Source organism: Triticum urartu, chromosome 2 (genome assembly GCF_003073215.2).
Source record: "Triticum urartu cultivar G1812 chromosome 2, Tu2.1, whole genome shotgun sequence".
NCBI lineage: Eukaryota > Viridiplantae > Streptophyta > Magnoliopsida > Poales > Poaceae > Triticum > Triticum urartu.
In genome coordinates, this window is record NC_053023.1 from 112,816,794 (window position 1) to 112,834,282 (window position 17,489).

At 42.6% G+C, this 17,489-nt stretch overlaps 2 protein-coding genes and 1 pseudogene across 2 annotated transcripts; 1 reads left to right on the forward strand and 2 right to left on the reverse strand.

The window, feature by feature from the left end:
• Positions 1–4,014: 4,014 nt before the first annotated feature.
• Positions 4,015–4,116, reverse strand: LOC125536210 (dolichyl-diphosphooligosaccharide--protein glycosyltransferase subunit 4A-like). Its single transcript, XM_048699390.1, has one exon. The coding sequence runs from the start codon at positions 4,114–4,116 to the stop codon at positions 4,015–4,017; it is 102 nt and encodes a 33-aa protein (XP_048555347.1).
• Positions 4,117–9,410: 5,294 nt separating this feature from the next.
• On the forward strand, positions 9,411–16,794 carry LOC125535304 (annotated as a pseudogene).
• Positions 16,123–16,415, reverse strand: LOC125536209 (dolichyl-diphosphooligosaccharide--protein glycosyltransferase subunit 4C). The gene has a single exon (XM_048699389.1). The coding sequence runs from the start codon at positions 16,413–16,415 to the stop codon at positions 16,305–16,307; it is 111 nt and encodes a 36-aa protein (XP_048555346.1). The 3' UTR covers positions 16,123–16,304.
• Positions 16,795–17,489: the final 695 nt, after the last annotated feature.

Consider the following 17,489-nt stretch of genomic DNA (forward strand, 5'->3'; position numbering starts at 1 on the left):
AAAATTCTATGATGATCGATGAAAGGAATCTTATGGAATAGCAGAGGTCTGAAGGACTTAGCTAAAAGAAGGTTTCTGGCTGAGGCATCTTTGGAGCAACGTTTAGATTTTGTTGCTCTTTCGGAAACTGGACGAGCTAACTTTGCGCCCGAGTTTCTTTCCTATCTTGTGGGTGGTGTTGATTTCGATTGGCATTGTCTCCCCCCGCGAGGAAGATCGGGTGGTATCTTGCTGGGTGTGAGATGCGATTCGCTTGAAGTCCGAAGTGTAGTGATGGGCGACTTCGCGGTTAAGTTTCGAGTCAGGTCTAAAGTAGATGGTTTCAACTGGGCTTTGGTGGCAGTTTATGGTGCCGCACAGCCCGAGCTTAAACCGGAATTTCTGGCGGACCTTGTTCGAATCTGTGGGTCAGAGCAGCTCCCAATTTTAGTTGGGGGTGATTTCAATATCATTAGGAGGAGAGAGGAGAAAAACAATGATAACTTTGACGGCAGGTGGTCGTTTATGTTTATACCATTATTGAAAGCTTGGATCTGAGGGAGATAGAGCTTTCTGGTAGAAAGTTTACCTGGGCTAATGCTTTGCCAAACCCGACTTATGAAAAGCTTGATCGAGTTCTCGCGAGTGTGGAGTGGGAACAGAAGTTCCCTCTTGTAACGGTACAACCTCTCTCGCGGGGCATTTCCGATCATACACCCTTGCTCGTGGATTCTGGTGAGTCGAGCCATGTGGGGAACAAAAACACCTTCTCTTTTGAGATGGCCTGGTTCGAACACGAAGGATTCTTGGACCTGATTGCCAGGGAATGGGCTAAGGGTGCAGGAGGGAGGACTTCGGTCGAGCGCTGGCAGAATAAGATTAAGAATTTGAGAAGTTTCTTATGGGGTTGGGCTAAGCACCTTAGCGGAGTGTATAAGATTGAAAAGGACAGGCTCCTTTCTCTTATACATGCACTAGACATAAAGGCCGAATCCATGATTTTGTTGCCTGCTGAGCTTCAGGTTAAAGCTGAGGCGGAGAAGAGGTTGAAAGAACTTCTCCACGAAGAAGAACTGAAGTGGGCGTTGCGGGCTAAGGTCCGCAGAGTGGTCCAAGGGGACGCAAATACTCAATTCTTTCACTTGATTGCTAATGGTAAGCACAGAAAGAAGAGGATCTTTCAACTTGAACAAGATGAGGGCACTATTTTAGGACAAGACAACCTCAAAACCTATATAACAGAGTATTATAGGCAGTTGTTTGGACCGCCGGAGGATAGCTGTGTGTCCCTCGATGAGTCCAGGGCTGAGGATGTGCCTCAACTGTCGGCTGCTGATAATGATATTCTGGTTGCCCCGTTCACTGAGAAGGAGGTGCTTGATGCTATTGCACAGATGAAAAATAATAAGGCTCCTGGACCGGATGGTTTTCCGGTTGAGTTCTACAAAAAGTGCTGGCACATCATTAAGGGGGATTTGCTTCCTATGTTTCATGATTTGTTCTCTAGACAGCTTCACTTATTTCACTTGAACTTTGGAACTATCACACTGCTCCCTAAGAAAACGGATGCTGTGAGAATTGAGCAGTTCAGGCCAATCTGCCTTCTCAATGTTAGTTTCAAAATTTTCACCAAGATCGGGACTAATAGGCTTACACAGATTGCGCTTTCTGTGGTGCAACAGTCCCAAACTGCTTTCATGACGGACAGAAACATCCTTGAAGGGGTGGTCGTCCTTCATGAAACGCTCCATGAAATCCATTCAAAAAAATTAGATGGAGTAATTTTTAAGGTGGATTTCGAGAAAGCGTACGATAAGGTCAAATGGCCATTCCTCCAACAGGCATTGCGTATGAAAGGTTTTGATGAAGCCTGGCGCCGCCAGGTTGAATCATTCACGCAAAAAGGTAGTGTGGGAATTAAAGTGAATGACGATATTGGTCGTTACTTCCAGACACATAAAGGCCTAAGACAAGGAGATCCGATGTCCCCTATATTGTTTAACATTGTGGTTGATATGTTAGCAATTTTGATAGGGAGGGCTAAGGAGAATGGTCAAGTGGCTTGGTACCCCATCTTGTTGATGGAGGTGTATCCATCCTGCAGTACGATGATGATACAATCATCTTCATGGAGCATGATTTGGCCAAGGCGAGAAATATGAAGCTGGTGTTATGCCTGTTCGAACAATTGACCGGGTTAAAGATTAACTTTCATAAGAGTGAGTTGTTCTGCTTTGGTAGAGCAAAGGATGAACAGGACGCTTATAGGCAATTGTTTGGGTGCGAGTTGGGGGAGTTACCTTTCTCCTACTTAGGTATCCCGATCCACCATCGTAGGCTGACGAACCGAGAATGGAAGTGCATCGAAGACCGATTTGAGAAGAAGCTGAGTTGCTGGAAGGGCAAGCTCATGTCATACGGTGGCCGATTAATTTTGATTAACTCGGTACTCATGAGTATGCCTATGTTTCTCTTATCGTTCTTTGAAGTCCCAGTTGGTGTCAGGAAAAGACTGGACTTCTATCGATCGCGTTTCTTTTGACAGGGTGATGACTTAAAAAGAAAGTACCGGCTAGCTAAATGGGATATTATCTGTAGACCGAAAGACCAAGGGGGTCTCGGAATCGAGAATCTTGAAGTTAAGAACAGATGTCTTCTTAGTAAGTGGCTGTGGAAACTGTTTTCTGAGACTGATGCCACGTGGGCGCAAATCCTTCGTAGCAAGTACCTCCACACAAAAACTTGGTCCCAGGTTACAGTCAGGCCAACCGACTTGCCTTTTTGGAGAGGACTGATGAAAGTCAAACTGTCCTTTCTTAATAGGACAAAGTTCATTATTGGCAACGGTGCTAGTACGCGTTTTTGGGAGGATACTTGGCTCGGAAAGACACCTTTGGCCATTCAATATTTGTCTTTATATCGTATTGTTCAACGACGTGAGGTGTTCGTTGCAATGGTATTTCAATCTATCCCCCTTAATATTCAGTTCAGACGGTCGCTAGCGGGCAATCGTTGGGAAGCTTGGCTCCGTCTAGTTAGGAGACTGATGGAGGTTCAGCTTTCTCAACAACCCGATAAATTACGCTGGAAGCTGGCTAGGTCTGAAGTTTTCACGGTTAAATCAATGTATATTGATGTTAGTAATTCGTCCTCCATTCCTACCTCTAAGCATGTTTGGGAGGTTAAAGTGCCTTTCAAAATAAAAGTGTTTATGTGGTTTGTCCATAAACAAGTCATTTTAACTAAGGACAACTTGATAAAGCGTAATTGGACAGGAACTACTAGGTGTAGTTTCTGTGATCGGGATGAGACGATTCAACACCTCTTTTTTAATTGCCCGTTAGCCAAAGTTCTATGGCGGACGGTCCACATTGCTTTTAAGATTACTCCACCGAACTCTGTCAATGCGTTATTTGGGATATGGCTTAATGGGATTGAGCCAGACTTAGTGAGACATATTCGTGTTGGAGTTTGCGCCTTGCTGTGGACTATCTGGAATTGCAGAAATGATTTGGTGTTTAACAGAATATCACGTATTCACTTTTTGCGGGTTATTTTCCGAGCCACCACACTGATCCGTTCATGGTCGCTACTCACTCTGACGGAGGCCAGGGAGCATTTGGTTACTGGATCTGTCTGCTGGGAGATGGTAGCTCGGGATATCTTCAACTGGTTTGGATGGCGGTCATGTAATAGGATAGGCAATTAGTTTACCTATCTTTCTTTAGCCAGCCGGTTGTGGCTTTTCTTTCTTGGCTAGTTGGTGTTTCTAGCCTTTTTAGCTCTGTGTGAGCTTTCTTTTTTTGTTCTGTCAGTTGGAGACTTTGAAACCTTGTTCAAACTTTTATTTGGTTAATAAGATGGCCGTATGCATCACTCTGATGCAGAGGCCGGAGAACTCCCCCTTTTCGATAAAAAAAGAAAAAAAAGTCGCCAGATACTTTGCACTTAAGAAGAACCGTCAAGCGCTCCGTCCCCATTAACCGACATATTTCCCAACTTGCTCCGAGTAAGACGGTGCAAAACAAGAGATGATCAGTTGTCGTAGTTCGGGTCCTCCATCACAAAGTGGACCAACACAAAGATGAAGATGCCCAGGAAGTTGGTGAAGAAACCCAGGTCTTGGTCGTCAAACATGTGCAGAAAACATTGCAAGCAAAGGATAGTTAAGGTCTGAAAACAAGCTAGCCATGATACATGATCAAATGTGCTGGTTGCCACTTGTCAGAAGTATATGACATGGAAGCAAAGGCTAAAGCACAACATACAAACAGAGGTTATGAACGAGCTGTGCGCCTAGTGTCTACTATAGGATCATGGCCACAGGTTATCAATAAAAAATGCAGCAAGTCAACCTCGCGTAATCTGCTCACCTCGCTTCAAGTATACAGCGTTTTGGTCCTTGAACTTGATCCTATTCAACGCTTCTTCTTTTTTTCTGAGGTGATCCTATTCAACGCATAGGTCGAGGTTTGTCCTTTTTACTTTTGAGACAAAGGTCGAGGTTTGTCAACCTCGCATAATCTGCTCACCTGACGCTACCCACCATTACTGGGCCAGCTCAAGCAGACTTCGGAAGACTCTCTCTTCCGGTTTTGAAAGATTCTACTAGTAGAACATTCCTTGACAACTTTTCCTTTTTACTGTGTTTTTATTTCGCATTTTCCTATTATTTTTATTTTACAATTTTACTTTTTAAAATACAGCAACATTTCTTAAATTTATGATTTTTCTAAATTCATTTTTTAAAATTCATGAATATTGTTTTAATTTTTCATTTCTTTGAAGTTTGAGAATGTTTTTAAAATTCATGAAATTTACTTTTTTGTAATTTTTAAATTTTGGAAGCATTTTTAAAAATTAGGGAATAATTTTATATTCACATTATTTTGATTTGGGAAAATGTTTTAGATTGGGAATATTCTCTAAAATTCATGGTTTTTTTAAATTCCTGATTTACTTTTAAAAATTGAAAGTATTTTAAAGAAAACTGGTTGAAATAAAAAAGTGGCCAAGAAATGAATATAAATAAACGTCACTGCAATACATACTAGAGCAACTCATTTGGCGTTCGCAGGGATGAGCAAACTCACTAGTTAACCCCGTGCAAAGGTCACTCACACCTTCTCTCATGATGACAAGTGATGCATTGCATATGCGGCACTTACCGCAATCTGGAAGTTTTGGTGGGATTTTCTTCGCATGCACGGGACGCATGTGTCGGTTGCTTGTTTGTCTTTTTCTCATAGATTTGTTTTCTCAAAATGTTTTATCCCTTGAATCATCTGTTCGAATCATGAGAGAAGGTGTATTCATAGTCGCGACAGCACAAAGGTTGTTGTCGCCGGCCTGGGTTTGAGTCTCCTCATTTTCCTATAAGAATAAGACAGGGGGCTTCTTTCCCTCTGTTTTCATTCTTTTTCTGTTCGAATCATGAACCGTATTCATAGTCGCATTCTACTAGGAGCCGCTACCAGCTATCGACTTGCGTCGTGTCCATGTGTGCATGAACATATAGGGTTGCGTGCTTAAGGGGCAGGAACCCACTCAGATTGGATCCAAGTTGAATTGGGTGTGGATAATGGATATCACGTGTTGAGTCCATCTTAAACGTCTATATAATTGGAGGGGCAAGACCTTGAAAAGAGTTCGACCAGTTCCACGACCAAGTCATCGTCAGTCGCATGTTGACATCGTGCGAGTGGACCTAGCAGTTCGCTGCCCGACATTTCTCCCTGCACGCATAGATATCTTAGAGACGTCGAAGATTCATAGTTTGGACAAACTGTGAGAAACTATTCGAGGATCCGACGGGAACATGCATCTTCAACTCCATTCCTGTTGTCGTGACCGTGTATCTCCACGACATGTGTTCATCGTTCGCACAACAATTTTGTTTTGTTTTGTGATAAGATAATTGATGAGTGTTATTTTTACACTCCTCTAACCTAAGTTTAAGCAGAAATATTTTATTAAAACCGAGATATTCGCTCTGATATTGCTACTAATGACTAATGAATGCAAACGATTCTAAATATTCGATCTTTATTTTATTTCCACGAGAAATTGGCTATTTATGGACAAAATCAAGCCAATACATGAAAAGGGGTAAAGTAGAGATAGAAGAGATCAAGTGGGTGGTGCACCAGAGGAAACAGAGCAAAAGGCGACCTTCCATATGATTATCCGCGCTCTTATGGATAGTTGTATGGCATGGCAACCGAGGCGACTGGTCTACGTGAACGACATTTATAAAGGGCCTGGCGCCAAATGAATACCAGAACATCACAGAACAAGCCAGTCATTCTCATCTTCACTAAAGCCATCTCCATCAACCATAGCCGCCACCATTTTCCATCACCGTAGCCACAACCTTCACCACCACCATAGTTCTCAGCAATCTAGTCATACTTGTAATCATGTATCACACACGGCATCCATTGTAAAACATATTATCAATCAATAAATCTTCATGATGTGTTCTTCGTTTGATCTGATCTTCATGTGTGGGTAGTTCGGTAAGGTCATGGGTTGAGGCAAGGGTCTTGCAACCCGATGTATTTTTTTGGAGAGTTCAATGAAAGTACGTTGAATTAACGTCTCGTATGCATAGCATAAAAAATGTTCCGTTGTTGTCTCATGTCTCGTTCGCGTTCTTCATCCCTGCAGGTACCCAAGATCATGGAGAGCGAGTCACAAAGATGCTGAGGGTAGGGAGACCGTGACGTGTTATTCCAAACACCAATGGCAGAAATGTTTAGTGTGATAACACAAGTCGTATCCTTGGAGATTCAAGAGGTGTAGTCATTAAATGCCCAATGCTTTTGTCTGATTATTGCAGTCTTAATTAACAGTGCAACCCCGTGCAACGGACAAGGCTTTCGTTGGACAACTGACTCTTGATGCAGGACGCGTGCCGGTCAAGACATAATTTGGACACATGCCCCACTTCGATATGTAGCAAGCACATCTTGATGGATGACTTCCAGAGTACAAATTAAGATCATGATTCATGATGGTCCCGACACAAATATATGGTTGTAAGCATAAGTCCTCATACCCATGCCTATTTTTATTATAAGTGTTTTCAGTGTCAGCTTGATTTACGATCTGGTCAAAAGATAGAATTTAATTCTCTAGCAAGACCTTGTTTGATACCCTAGCTTAAATGGCACCATCCTCTCGTGGGTTCGGTAACTCAGGGTCACCTCTGGGGAAAAAGGCGAGAATCCTTTCTGCTCCATTTTCGGCTCACTAAAGGAAGTAATCGAACCATTTTCTGGCGTCGTTGCCGAGGAGGCTTTGTGTGCCTAGTCTTTGTGTTTAGAGTTTTTATTAAGAGTGTTGTTTGAGTTTTTAGTTTACTTTTTGTTGCAAGTCTTGTCAGTAGAAAATCTAAAAAATATTACTACGAGTCATAACCTAGGAAGCTTTGCTACTCCTAGCAATAGTTTCATGTGTGAACCTATAGCACAACCTGATGTTGTTGCCGCTGAGTATGAGATAAAACCGAACCTAGTCTCTATGGTTCAATAGTATCAATTTGGAGGCTTTGCTTCTGAGGATGTCAGTATGCACTTGCATAATTTTTCTGAATTGTGCAACATGACACACATTAAAGATTATGATCTTGACGCTTTGAAGTTGCACCTATTTCCTTTCTCCTTGAGAAGAAAAGCAAAAGAATGGATTCTATCTTTGCCTACAGGTAATATAACTTCATGGACTGATTGATTCAGTAAGTTTTTATCTAAGTTTTGCCCACCTGCAAAAATTATGCAACTTCGTCCACAGATAACAAGTTTTAAGCAGGAAGATCGCGAGCCACTAGCGCTTGTGTGGGTTCGCACGAAGGATGCTATAAGAAATTGTCGTAACCATGGAATGGAACAGTGGTTAATTTTTCATATGTTTTATAATGTCTTAAATCCTATGTCAAAAACTATGATTGATACTGCTGCAGGAGGAACTATTATGGGTAAGCCCATCGTTGATGATAAAAAGTTGCTAGATGAAATGCAAGAAAACTATGCCCGGTGGCATGTTGAGAGGGCTACCACCAAGAGAGTTGACCGCTAAGATTGATGAACTCATCTCCGCCATGAAAGGAAAACAAGAGGTAAATGTGAACGTTATTACTGATGAAGAGGTTAATGATGTCAATTTTATTGCTCGTAATAGCTATAATCCCAATTGAAAAAATAATGGGTATGCATCTAGATTACCTTATCCCAATAATAGTGGAGCACCTAACAATTTTAATGGAAATAGAAATACTCTAGAAGAAATTTAGAATTTTTTTTATTGCTAGTCAGAGTGAGCAGAATGAAACCTTTAAAAATATCTTGAAGAATCATGATAACTTACTTGGTCAATTGACCAGTAAGATTGTTGGATTCACTAACAATGTGCAGGCTCTAGATGGAAGAATTAATAGCATGGAAGCACAAGTGGCTAAAATTGCAGAGAGCCAAACTCTGATTCTATGTAGGTAAACCAGAACCTAACCCGGTTGAAGATGTCAAGATGATGAGAAGTAACGAAGAGAGTGCAATGTGCGAGAGTATACTTATACGGTTACAGACTTCGTAAAGATGATAGCAATGAAACACCCACTACCTGAGGTATCAAATGATGAGGCATATAATGTCTTTCTTAATCATGTTGCAGCGAAGGTACGCGAGTTGGACGATCAAAGAAAAAAACTATTCAATAAGTTACCTGCTAAGCAAGAAGATGATTTTGAGCGTGAGATTGAGATTGGTTTGACCTGTCACGATTAAGCATGGTGTTATCATTCAAATAAATGATTGCCTTGTCACGATTGATCTTGCTATAGTTGATATGCCTGAAGATCTCATTGCTCCTATAATTCTTGGTAGGCATTTTCTTATGACCATAAAGACTGTTATTAATGTGTCTGAGGGAAATGTGAGATTTGACCTTACTGGGAAGGATCTTTTGTGAGACATTTCCCCGGGAAAAAGAAAATGAAGACATACACCGGAGACGGCATTATCGTCAATGCTCGAAGCTATGGGCTCGGTGTATTTTTACCCAAGTGAATCACTATGGTCGAGCTATCTGACCGAAAACAAGCGCTTCGTGGGAGGCAACCCACGCGAATAAGGTAGAAAAGTAAGTTTTTGTTTTTCGTTTCAATAAAAGAGTGTTGAAGTTTTATCATGGAGGATAAGTTGAGAAGAGTTGTTCTAATGAGGCCTTTGTCTTGCGCAAAATTATCGTGTGTTGTAGCGACATTTGAATGCCTATAAACATGCCTATATGTTGTGTTGGAACTAACCCCGCAGGCAGAACAAAATATGGCCTAGCATGCAACCACCGTGGTTGTTTGACCGGTTGTACGGAATCCTGGCGATTGGCAGAGAATCGGTTGGCGGAGGGGCAAATCGCTGACGAGTAGGAGAACGATGACATCGCCGTGGCCATGGTCGTGGAGGATCTGGGCTTCTTGGATGAGCAGCGGGCATTGTAACAGTCCATGCGCATCACCCGCGACATCTGCCGCAAGCAATGGCGGCTGCGGGTCCTAAGGGTGGAGAGTGGCGCCTTGTTCATGGACCTTGATGCGAAGGGGAGCGAAGAGGAGGCGCGTGTGACCATAGATGTCGCCGCCCCTACTGTTCATGCCCCGCCACAACAACCACAAGGCCGACCCATCCATGTCAGACGTCGTCGACACGGTGAACTCCAGCGAGAAAGAGTAGGACATGGGACGTGGGCACGCCTAATGTCCCATGTGGGCCGTGCCCCACGTCCTATTCTCTCTCCCTCCCCCTCTCCCGCAGCTTCACTTCCTGGGGCTCATGGCCGGTGAGTTTGCCGGACATGAGGAAGGCATGATGTAGAACACGGAGGACGCAACGGTCGACGAACATATAGACTAAGTTAAAAAAATGCCATTCGCTTTTGTTTAGTTGAAATATGTCAAAAATGTAATGGTTCTAATGATAACTGTCCAATTTGCCTGGTTTGTTTAAATTCCTTTTGAAATGTGGTCCGCGTTGAAGGCTTGAAGCCCTATATAACATGGTGATGTCGATGGAACCTGAATCATTTTCTCTCTACCTAAACTTTCCTTTCGCGATGTAGCCCAGTAACAAAGATAATACGGCCCTATTATAGATGGAATATAAACATACTTACCACAGCACCAATACACTGCACTGTTTAGGATGTACACTTGGTGCATGTTTCTTATCGAATACTGTATGTCACACCGCGTATTCCATAGAACAGCTCCATGGACTATTCTCCTTCTGCCTTTTTTCTTGATAGGAAACACGAAACAGCAGGGAAGGATAACAAGAGGAACCAGTCCAGTCCCACCTACCCTACCCTCAAAATGTGAATATATGTATATAATCATGGCAACATTATTCAGACTAACAAGCGACTGGGTAGCCCGAAATCACTAGATCAGAAAAGCTGCTGCAAATTGTAGCCTTACCACTCAGCATGGCTTTCAAAAAATTAGCACCTGCAGTAGGGTTCATCGTAGCGCTGACGGCGTTCCGCCTCACCGGCGTTGGAGCTTCTCTGCCACCAGGCAACTGCACGAGGGAATGCGGTGGGCTGGAGATCCCTTACCCGTTTGGCATCGACCTCGAGGATGGCTGCCAACTTTCTGACCGCCGGCAAGGCTTCAAGCTCCGCTGCCTAGACAGGGGCGGCCGTGGCAAGAGGCTACATTACATCAACCAGGAGGTGCTGGAGATCTCGCTGGAGCACGGCCAGGTCCGGTGGCTGAACAACATCTCCTCCTACTGCTACAACGCCACCGCCGGGGAGATGGAGGTCAACAGCCCGCCGTCGAACATGGACCTGGAGGGCTCCATCTTCCGGCTCTCCGACACCGCCAACAAGTTCACCGTGCTCGGCTGCAAGACGCTCGCCTACATCGGCGACACGGACAACGTCACGTCGTACACGGCCGTGTGCGGGGCCACATGCAAGGACGGCAACCTCTCGCTGCTGACCAACGGTTCCTGCGAGGGGATCGGCTGCTGCCGGACGGCGATCCCGAGGGGGCTGGAGAACTACCGGGTGTGGTTCGACGGGAGCTTCAGCACCGGCCGCTGTAGCTACGCGGCGCTGGTGGAGGCGTCCAACTTCACCTTCTCGTCCGCCTACCTTTCCTCGTCGGCGTTCGTCGACGCCTACGGCGGGCAGGCGCCGCTGGTGGTGGACTGGGCTATTGGAACGCTGTAAGGGGAGACTTGCGAGTCAGCACGCGCCAAGCCGGAGTCCTATCCGTGCGTCGGCAACGACAGCGTGTGCGTCGACTCGCCTATTGGACGAGGCTACTTCTGCAGATGCAAGAAAGGGTACCAAGGAAATCCTTACCTTCCATACGGATGCAAAGGTAACAAAAGGACTAACAACAATTCCACACTTACCATACGACCAAGTCTCCAGTCTTTAATTCAATTTTCAGGATAACTTATTAATCCATCTGTTGCGGAATAAATTCGGTTTGTTTCTCTTAAAAAATGAATTCGGTTTGTTAAAGCAAAATACAACGTGAAATTGGTTTTCTGATTAAAATATGGACGAATATTCTTCTAAAATGGACGAATATTCTTGTAAAATGGTAATTGTGTTTTTTTAGCAAGAAATGGTAATTTTGTTGACATGCCGTTTCTTTTACCTTTTCCAAGATTTTCCAAGATTAGTCTCACTATTGCACCAAACCATCTACTGGTCCAAGTAATGACAATTCTTGCACCAAACCGAGGTTCCAATCTTAATTTACTTTTGCATGGTAGTAACTTATTACTCCCTCTCCATCCCTGTAGAACGAATTTGATTTTTTTCAAAGCAAAATACAACTTGAAATTAGTTTTCTGATTTTAAAAAATGGAAGAATATTCTTACGAAACAGTAAATTTGACACAACATCGAATTTTCAAGTGGCAGTAATACCAATTTTTTATCTACTAACTAATTGCCCGTGCGTTGCAATGGGGACATAGGTTCAACACCAATCGTGTCTGTGATATGTAGTATGTTTACCCCTTTCGCTTCTCCTCCTCACACAAGAGCACCCAATGAATAGGGTTTCCCTGCCTCCTGTCACGCTGGCGCCGATCTGCCTTGCATCCTACGACCTTAGGGCCATGGAGGCGTGGTGGATCCCGGCCCTCGCCGGCGGGAGGCTCCTGCTTCCTTTTTAGGTGTTATTTGGAGTTTGTCTAGGGTTTTTGTCCTGCTCGGGAAGACGAGACGACGACGACTCCCTAAAGATGGAATAAGGTTCTCCCGCCTAGCCCATGTCTTAGTGGTGTGTCTAGCGTCATCGGAGGGTGTGTAGAGGTGTGTCTCCGGCGGATTTTATGGGATACGTTCGATGTTTGTCTTCGATGGATCTGTTGGGATTCGGTCTTCGTTCATCCGCATATGTGTGCCTACATATTGTATTCTTTCGATCTATGCTTCTCTTCATCAGCGACAGTTGTTGTTCTGGTGCGCTGGTCCTTTGGGGCCTTAGCATGATGACTTCCCGACTATCTACTACAACAAGGTTTGTCCGGCTTCAATAGGGAGGGGTCATGACGGCGGCGCCCCTTTGACTCGCATCAGTGCTTATAGTCATCGCTGGTGGTCTACAAACATAATGTAATTTATTTTACTTCTAGTGTTCTTACTGCCATTATGTTTGATGAATAGATTAGAAATCCCCCCCACCCCCCACCCCCACAAAAAAAACACCAATCGTGTCCGACATATACCTTACACCCATCATATTCTAGATTTTGGTAAGATTTGATTTGATTTGAGTATGGTTAGTGAAGGCAAGGAATGTTTTGATTTAGGTGAGGTTTTGCTAAGATTCAACTTGATTTGGATAGGGTATGAGAAGCAAGGAAAGTTTTGATTTAGTTGGTGTCTTGATAAGATTTGATTTAATTGAGTTAATTTAGGATGTGGTTTTGAGAGACGACGGACTAATGTACACACACTAAACCTGCCATTACAACCGTAGACTCCCCTTTAATGTAAACTATGTCACCTCACCATCAAGAGCCCTATAGCCTCTCTTTAAAGCAATTTTTAAACAGGCGTGTAAAATCCTTATGTTGGTGGTCCATGGAATTAAGCAAATTTCGACCCCAAAAAATCACTATGTGCACTTTAAAAGGGTAAACCTAATCCCTCAAAGCCCACAATTTGCACTACGATAATCTTTTTAACCCCCAATCAAAGCCCACAATTTGCACTATGATAAAAACAATGTTGACGTTCTGCATTAGAGTCGTTGTAAGATAGGTCAATGGCTTCACGAAGGTGAAAATGTTATACATTATTTCAGGAACTATGACCATGTTAAATATGCCAAAAGGAGTTATCCTCCTTTTCGGGAAAAAGGCGTGACCTCAGCTGTTAAGATTATATATCAAACAGTCCGCGTGGCTCATAGGCAATATTAGAATTAGAGTCAGATTATTCACACACAAAAAGAAAAAATTGAGTCAGATTGTAGGTACCTAGTTGTCTGGCTATCTTCGTCCAAAAATGGTTATTTAGCTACCAGTAGAACTGGAAATGTCGGTTTCATGGAAAAGGCTGACGATATGCACGTGTTATTAATTGCAGTCGTGTTTTATCGTTCTAGGTATGATAGTCAATATATTACCCGCCCAAGTTCTAGGAAAGCCAGTCTTTTGCCCCATGACATGGCTAATATTCTGATTCAGATCTCCTAATCTTGTCAAGAAGACAAGAACATATGTATTACCTTGGGGAAATAAGGTTTTTCTTTGATATTATTTTGCTTGTGCACCTTACCAAGATGTGCCTCATTTTGCAGATGTCGATGAGTGCCTTGACCCAAAAAATTGTGAAGGGACGTGCCACAATATCATTGGAGACTTCATCTGTTGTCCTCCGAGAACAAAATATGATCCCAAAAAAATGCAGTGCACCTCTATCAAAAAGAAAACTCTCGTCATAGGTACCTACCTTTCAATTATTATGGGGTATATGAAGACAACAATAAGCTTATTGGCATATGGTTTTACATAGGTGTTACCATTGGGCTGGGTGCGGGCTTTGGAATGCTACTTCTTGGCTTGAGTGGAATGTCCATCTCCTATCGATGGAAAAGATTCGTCAAAAAACAACAACGCAGGCTTTATTTCCAGAAAAACCAAGGCCTTCTATTGGAACAACTCATATTATCAGATGAAAATGCAAGTGATAGAACAATGATTTTCTCCTTAGAGGAGTTGGAGAAGGCAACAAACAACTTTGATGAAACTCGTATTGTAGGCCGTGGAGGACATGGCACGGTATACAAAGGCATCTTATCGGACCAACGTGTGGTGGCTATAAAAAAGTCAAAACTTGTTGAGGAATCTGAGATCAATCAGTTTATTAATGAGGTTGTAATCCTCTCCCAGATAAATCATCGAAATATCGTGAAGCTCTTTGGATGTTGTCTTGAAACAGAAGTGCCGCTCTTAGTATCTGATTTTATCCCTAATGGCTCTCTATTTGATGTTTTGCATGGTGAGCCAACTAGTAGACTATGTTTATCCTGGGATGATTGTTTGAGGGTTGCTCAAGAAACTGCTGGAGCTCTCTGTTATCTACATACATCTGCCTCGATATCGGTCTTTCATCGTGATGTGAAGTCCTCGAATATCCTGTTAGATGGAAATTTCACTGCTAAAGTTTCAGATTTTGGTGCTTCAAGAACAGTTCCTATTGACCAAACTCATGTTACCACAAATGTACAAGGAACATTCGGATACTTGGATCCAGAATATTATCAAACTGGGCAACTAAATGAGAAAGGCGATGTGTATAGTTTTGGTGTGGTGCTCATAGAGTTACTTACAAGAAAAGAGCCTGTTTTTAGAAGTAATTCAGGTTCAAAGCAAAACTTGTCCATCTACTTCATTACAGAGATTAAAACAAAGTCAGTAAGAGAGGTGGTAGCCACTCAAGTTCTTGAAGAAGCAAGCGAGGATGAAATTTGTATCATTGCCTCTCTTGCGGAGACGTGTTTGCGTCTCAAGGGAGAAGAAAGGCCTACTATGAAGCAAGTGGAGAGTACATTACAATATTTGCGAACAAAAAGGTTGGCCTCATGTCATGTTGTTCAAAGGAGCGAAGAAGAAATCCAACCACTTGTCTCTAGTTTTCAACCTTTCGCCATTCATATGGATGATAAATCTCATTCAGAAGCATCTAGTTCTTTCTTCAGTTCAGGGTGAGACATTTTTTCTTTTCTTTTTGACAATGTCCGGGGTGAGAGCTTATGTCATTTGCTTATCTGGTTCCCAAGTGTTTGAAGTTGTTAGTTTACATTTCATTTTTATCTTTGCGACTAAATAGTTGTCATAATATTTCTTAGTAGCGGGTTTGCAGAACAATTCATTACTATACGAAGACGGGAGTAGAATAATGCCTTATTCGGCCAAACACATGTACTGCGGTCAAGAGTGTTAGATTTTTCTGTGGCTGTTTATCAGCATATTTCTTCTTGCAAGAACTGAGATAAATTCTGCTTCTCAGAGTATATTTCATGCAAGAGTTATGCCAACATTTTGCCATTTTTGTCTTGCTGGTGTTTGTTGTAACAATTGAACTAAAATAACCCACAGTGGTCATTTTTTCAAACATGCTGTACCGTCAATTCCACGGATGCCCCCTTACGTCCATCCAAACAGATCCCAGAACTATTGAACGGTTCATTTTTGCTACCACTGTAGAAAAAGGTTTGCTTAAGCACAATCCAAAATCTTAGCAACTTCCATTCTCTGAATACGGAAGACTGATAAATGGCAGGAAATACAAAGCACATGTAATTGTGATCTGTGCACCGGCAACCCATAGGTGTATGGCAAGATGCTGCTTCGCATGGGTAAAACAAGGCGGAGAAGAGAAACTCTGCTTCATCGACAAGGTTCCAGTGCATCTTAAATGTCTTTTCATTTTTATGGAATGCCATCCGGCAAGCTTTATTGATTAGATATAAAATAGTTATATCGTTGAAGAACATAGCAAAAATGAAGCTAGGGGGTTCAAGTCCCAGATATGAGAATTTTGCAACCCCAAAGGCAATACAGATCACATAATCAAACAGCAAATAACAAGCAGGGTACAACATAGACAGATAGTAAATCGATCTTTCGAAATCTCCACAGTTCACTTGTTCAACAGATTAAACATGATTCAAGTCACAATGCCAGGTAATTGCACTTAAGAAGATCTGTCAAGCGCTCTGTTACCATTAACAGACACATTTCCCTATTTGCTCCAAGTATAATACGGTCTCATTGCTAAACAAAAGGCGATCAGTTCTCATACTTCGGGTCTGCCATCACAAAGTGGTACGCGATGACCAACACAAAGATGAAGATCCCCAGGAAGTTGGTGAAGAAACCCAAGTCTTGATCGTCAAACATCTGCAGAAAACATTGGCAAACAAAGGATAGTTAAGATGTGAAAACAGGCAATCGATGATGATAGTCAAATGTACTGGTTGCCACTTATCAGAAGTATATGACATGGAAACAAAGGCTAAAGCACAACATACAAACAGAGGTATGAACGAGCTGTGTGTGTGGTGTCAGAAAGGAAGGCAAGAAGCAGCACTAAGCTACTATAGGATTATGGCGATAGGCTGTCAATACAAAACACAGCAAGTCAAACATGTGGTAAAGCCCTGCTTAACCATCATATGGTCCTGATAATTCCAAACAAAGATCTCTGAGCTCAGGGGCATGTTCCTACAAATCTAATTTGATGACAGATTGGGATGTCACCAAGTCAGCATCACTCTGACTCCACTTTCTCCAAAAAGATACGTAGAAATAGCAAATAAACTGGGGTTAAGTGCAATCCACTTTTATCATGATATGCATTGATTAAGGAACCTTGCATGTACAAAATACAAATTAGGCCATCCATGTACCCGAGATGGGAAGGGTGTCCTCTGCCTACTGTAGTTCAGGGATGAGTCGTGGGAGATGGGAGACTAGCTAGATAAACTTTTAGTGGTGTAGCATGATCAGAAAGAATGACCATACTTTAAGCTATGAAGAGCATACTGCTACTGATGTATAGAGCTAGATTACATAAGATGGTGCGACTGAACCTGCACTACTAATATCTATAGAAAGTTTCAAATGAAAGCAAGACAGAAAGATAGAAGATAACAGAAACAAAATTTCGATAACCAGATCCAGTGCAACACATGAATGGAGGTGTGAAATTTAGTTAACTGCTGTACAAGAGCACTCTCTCTGCAGTGTAATAGAACATGCAGGAAACGTGCAATGATAGCTATACAGAGAAACACACATAACACGATCTTCCTGGTGCACCAATTCATTGGTCTTCATATCTTCATTGCCCTTCCCAAGTTTCTACTGCCAAGAGAACTCTTCTTGTATGCAAGAGTTTGCGAACCCACCAACTCAGCCTCGCCTCTACCTTAGGTTTGATGTTTTAAGGGGGGGAAATCATATCATCTATTA

What these genes read in the sequence shown, in the direction of transcription:
- LOC125536210 (XM_048699390.1), bottom strand. Translation starts at nt 4,116, where the DNA reads ATGTTTGACGACCAAGACCTGGGTTTCTTCACCAACTTCCTGGGCATC.
- LOC125536209 (XM_048699389.1), bottom strand. Translation starts at nt 16,415, where the DNA reads ATGTTTGACGATCAAGACTTGGGTTTCTTCACCAACTTCCTGGGGATC.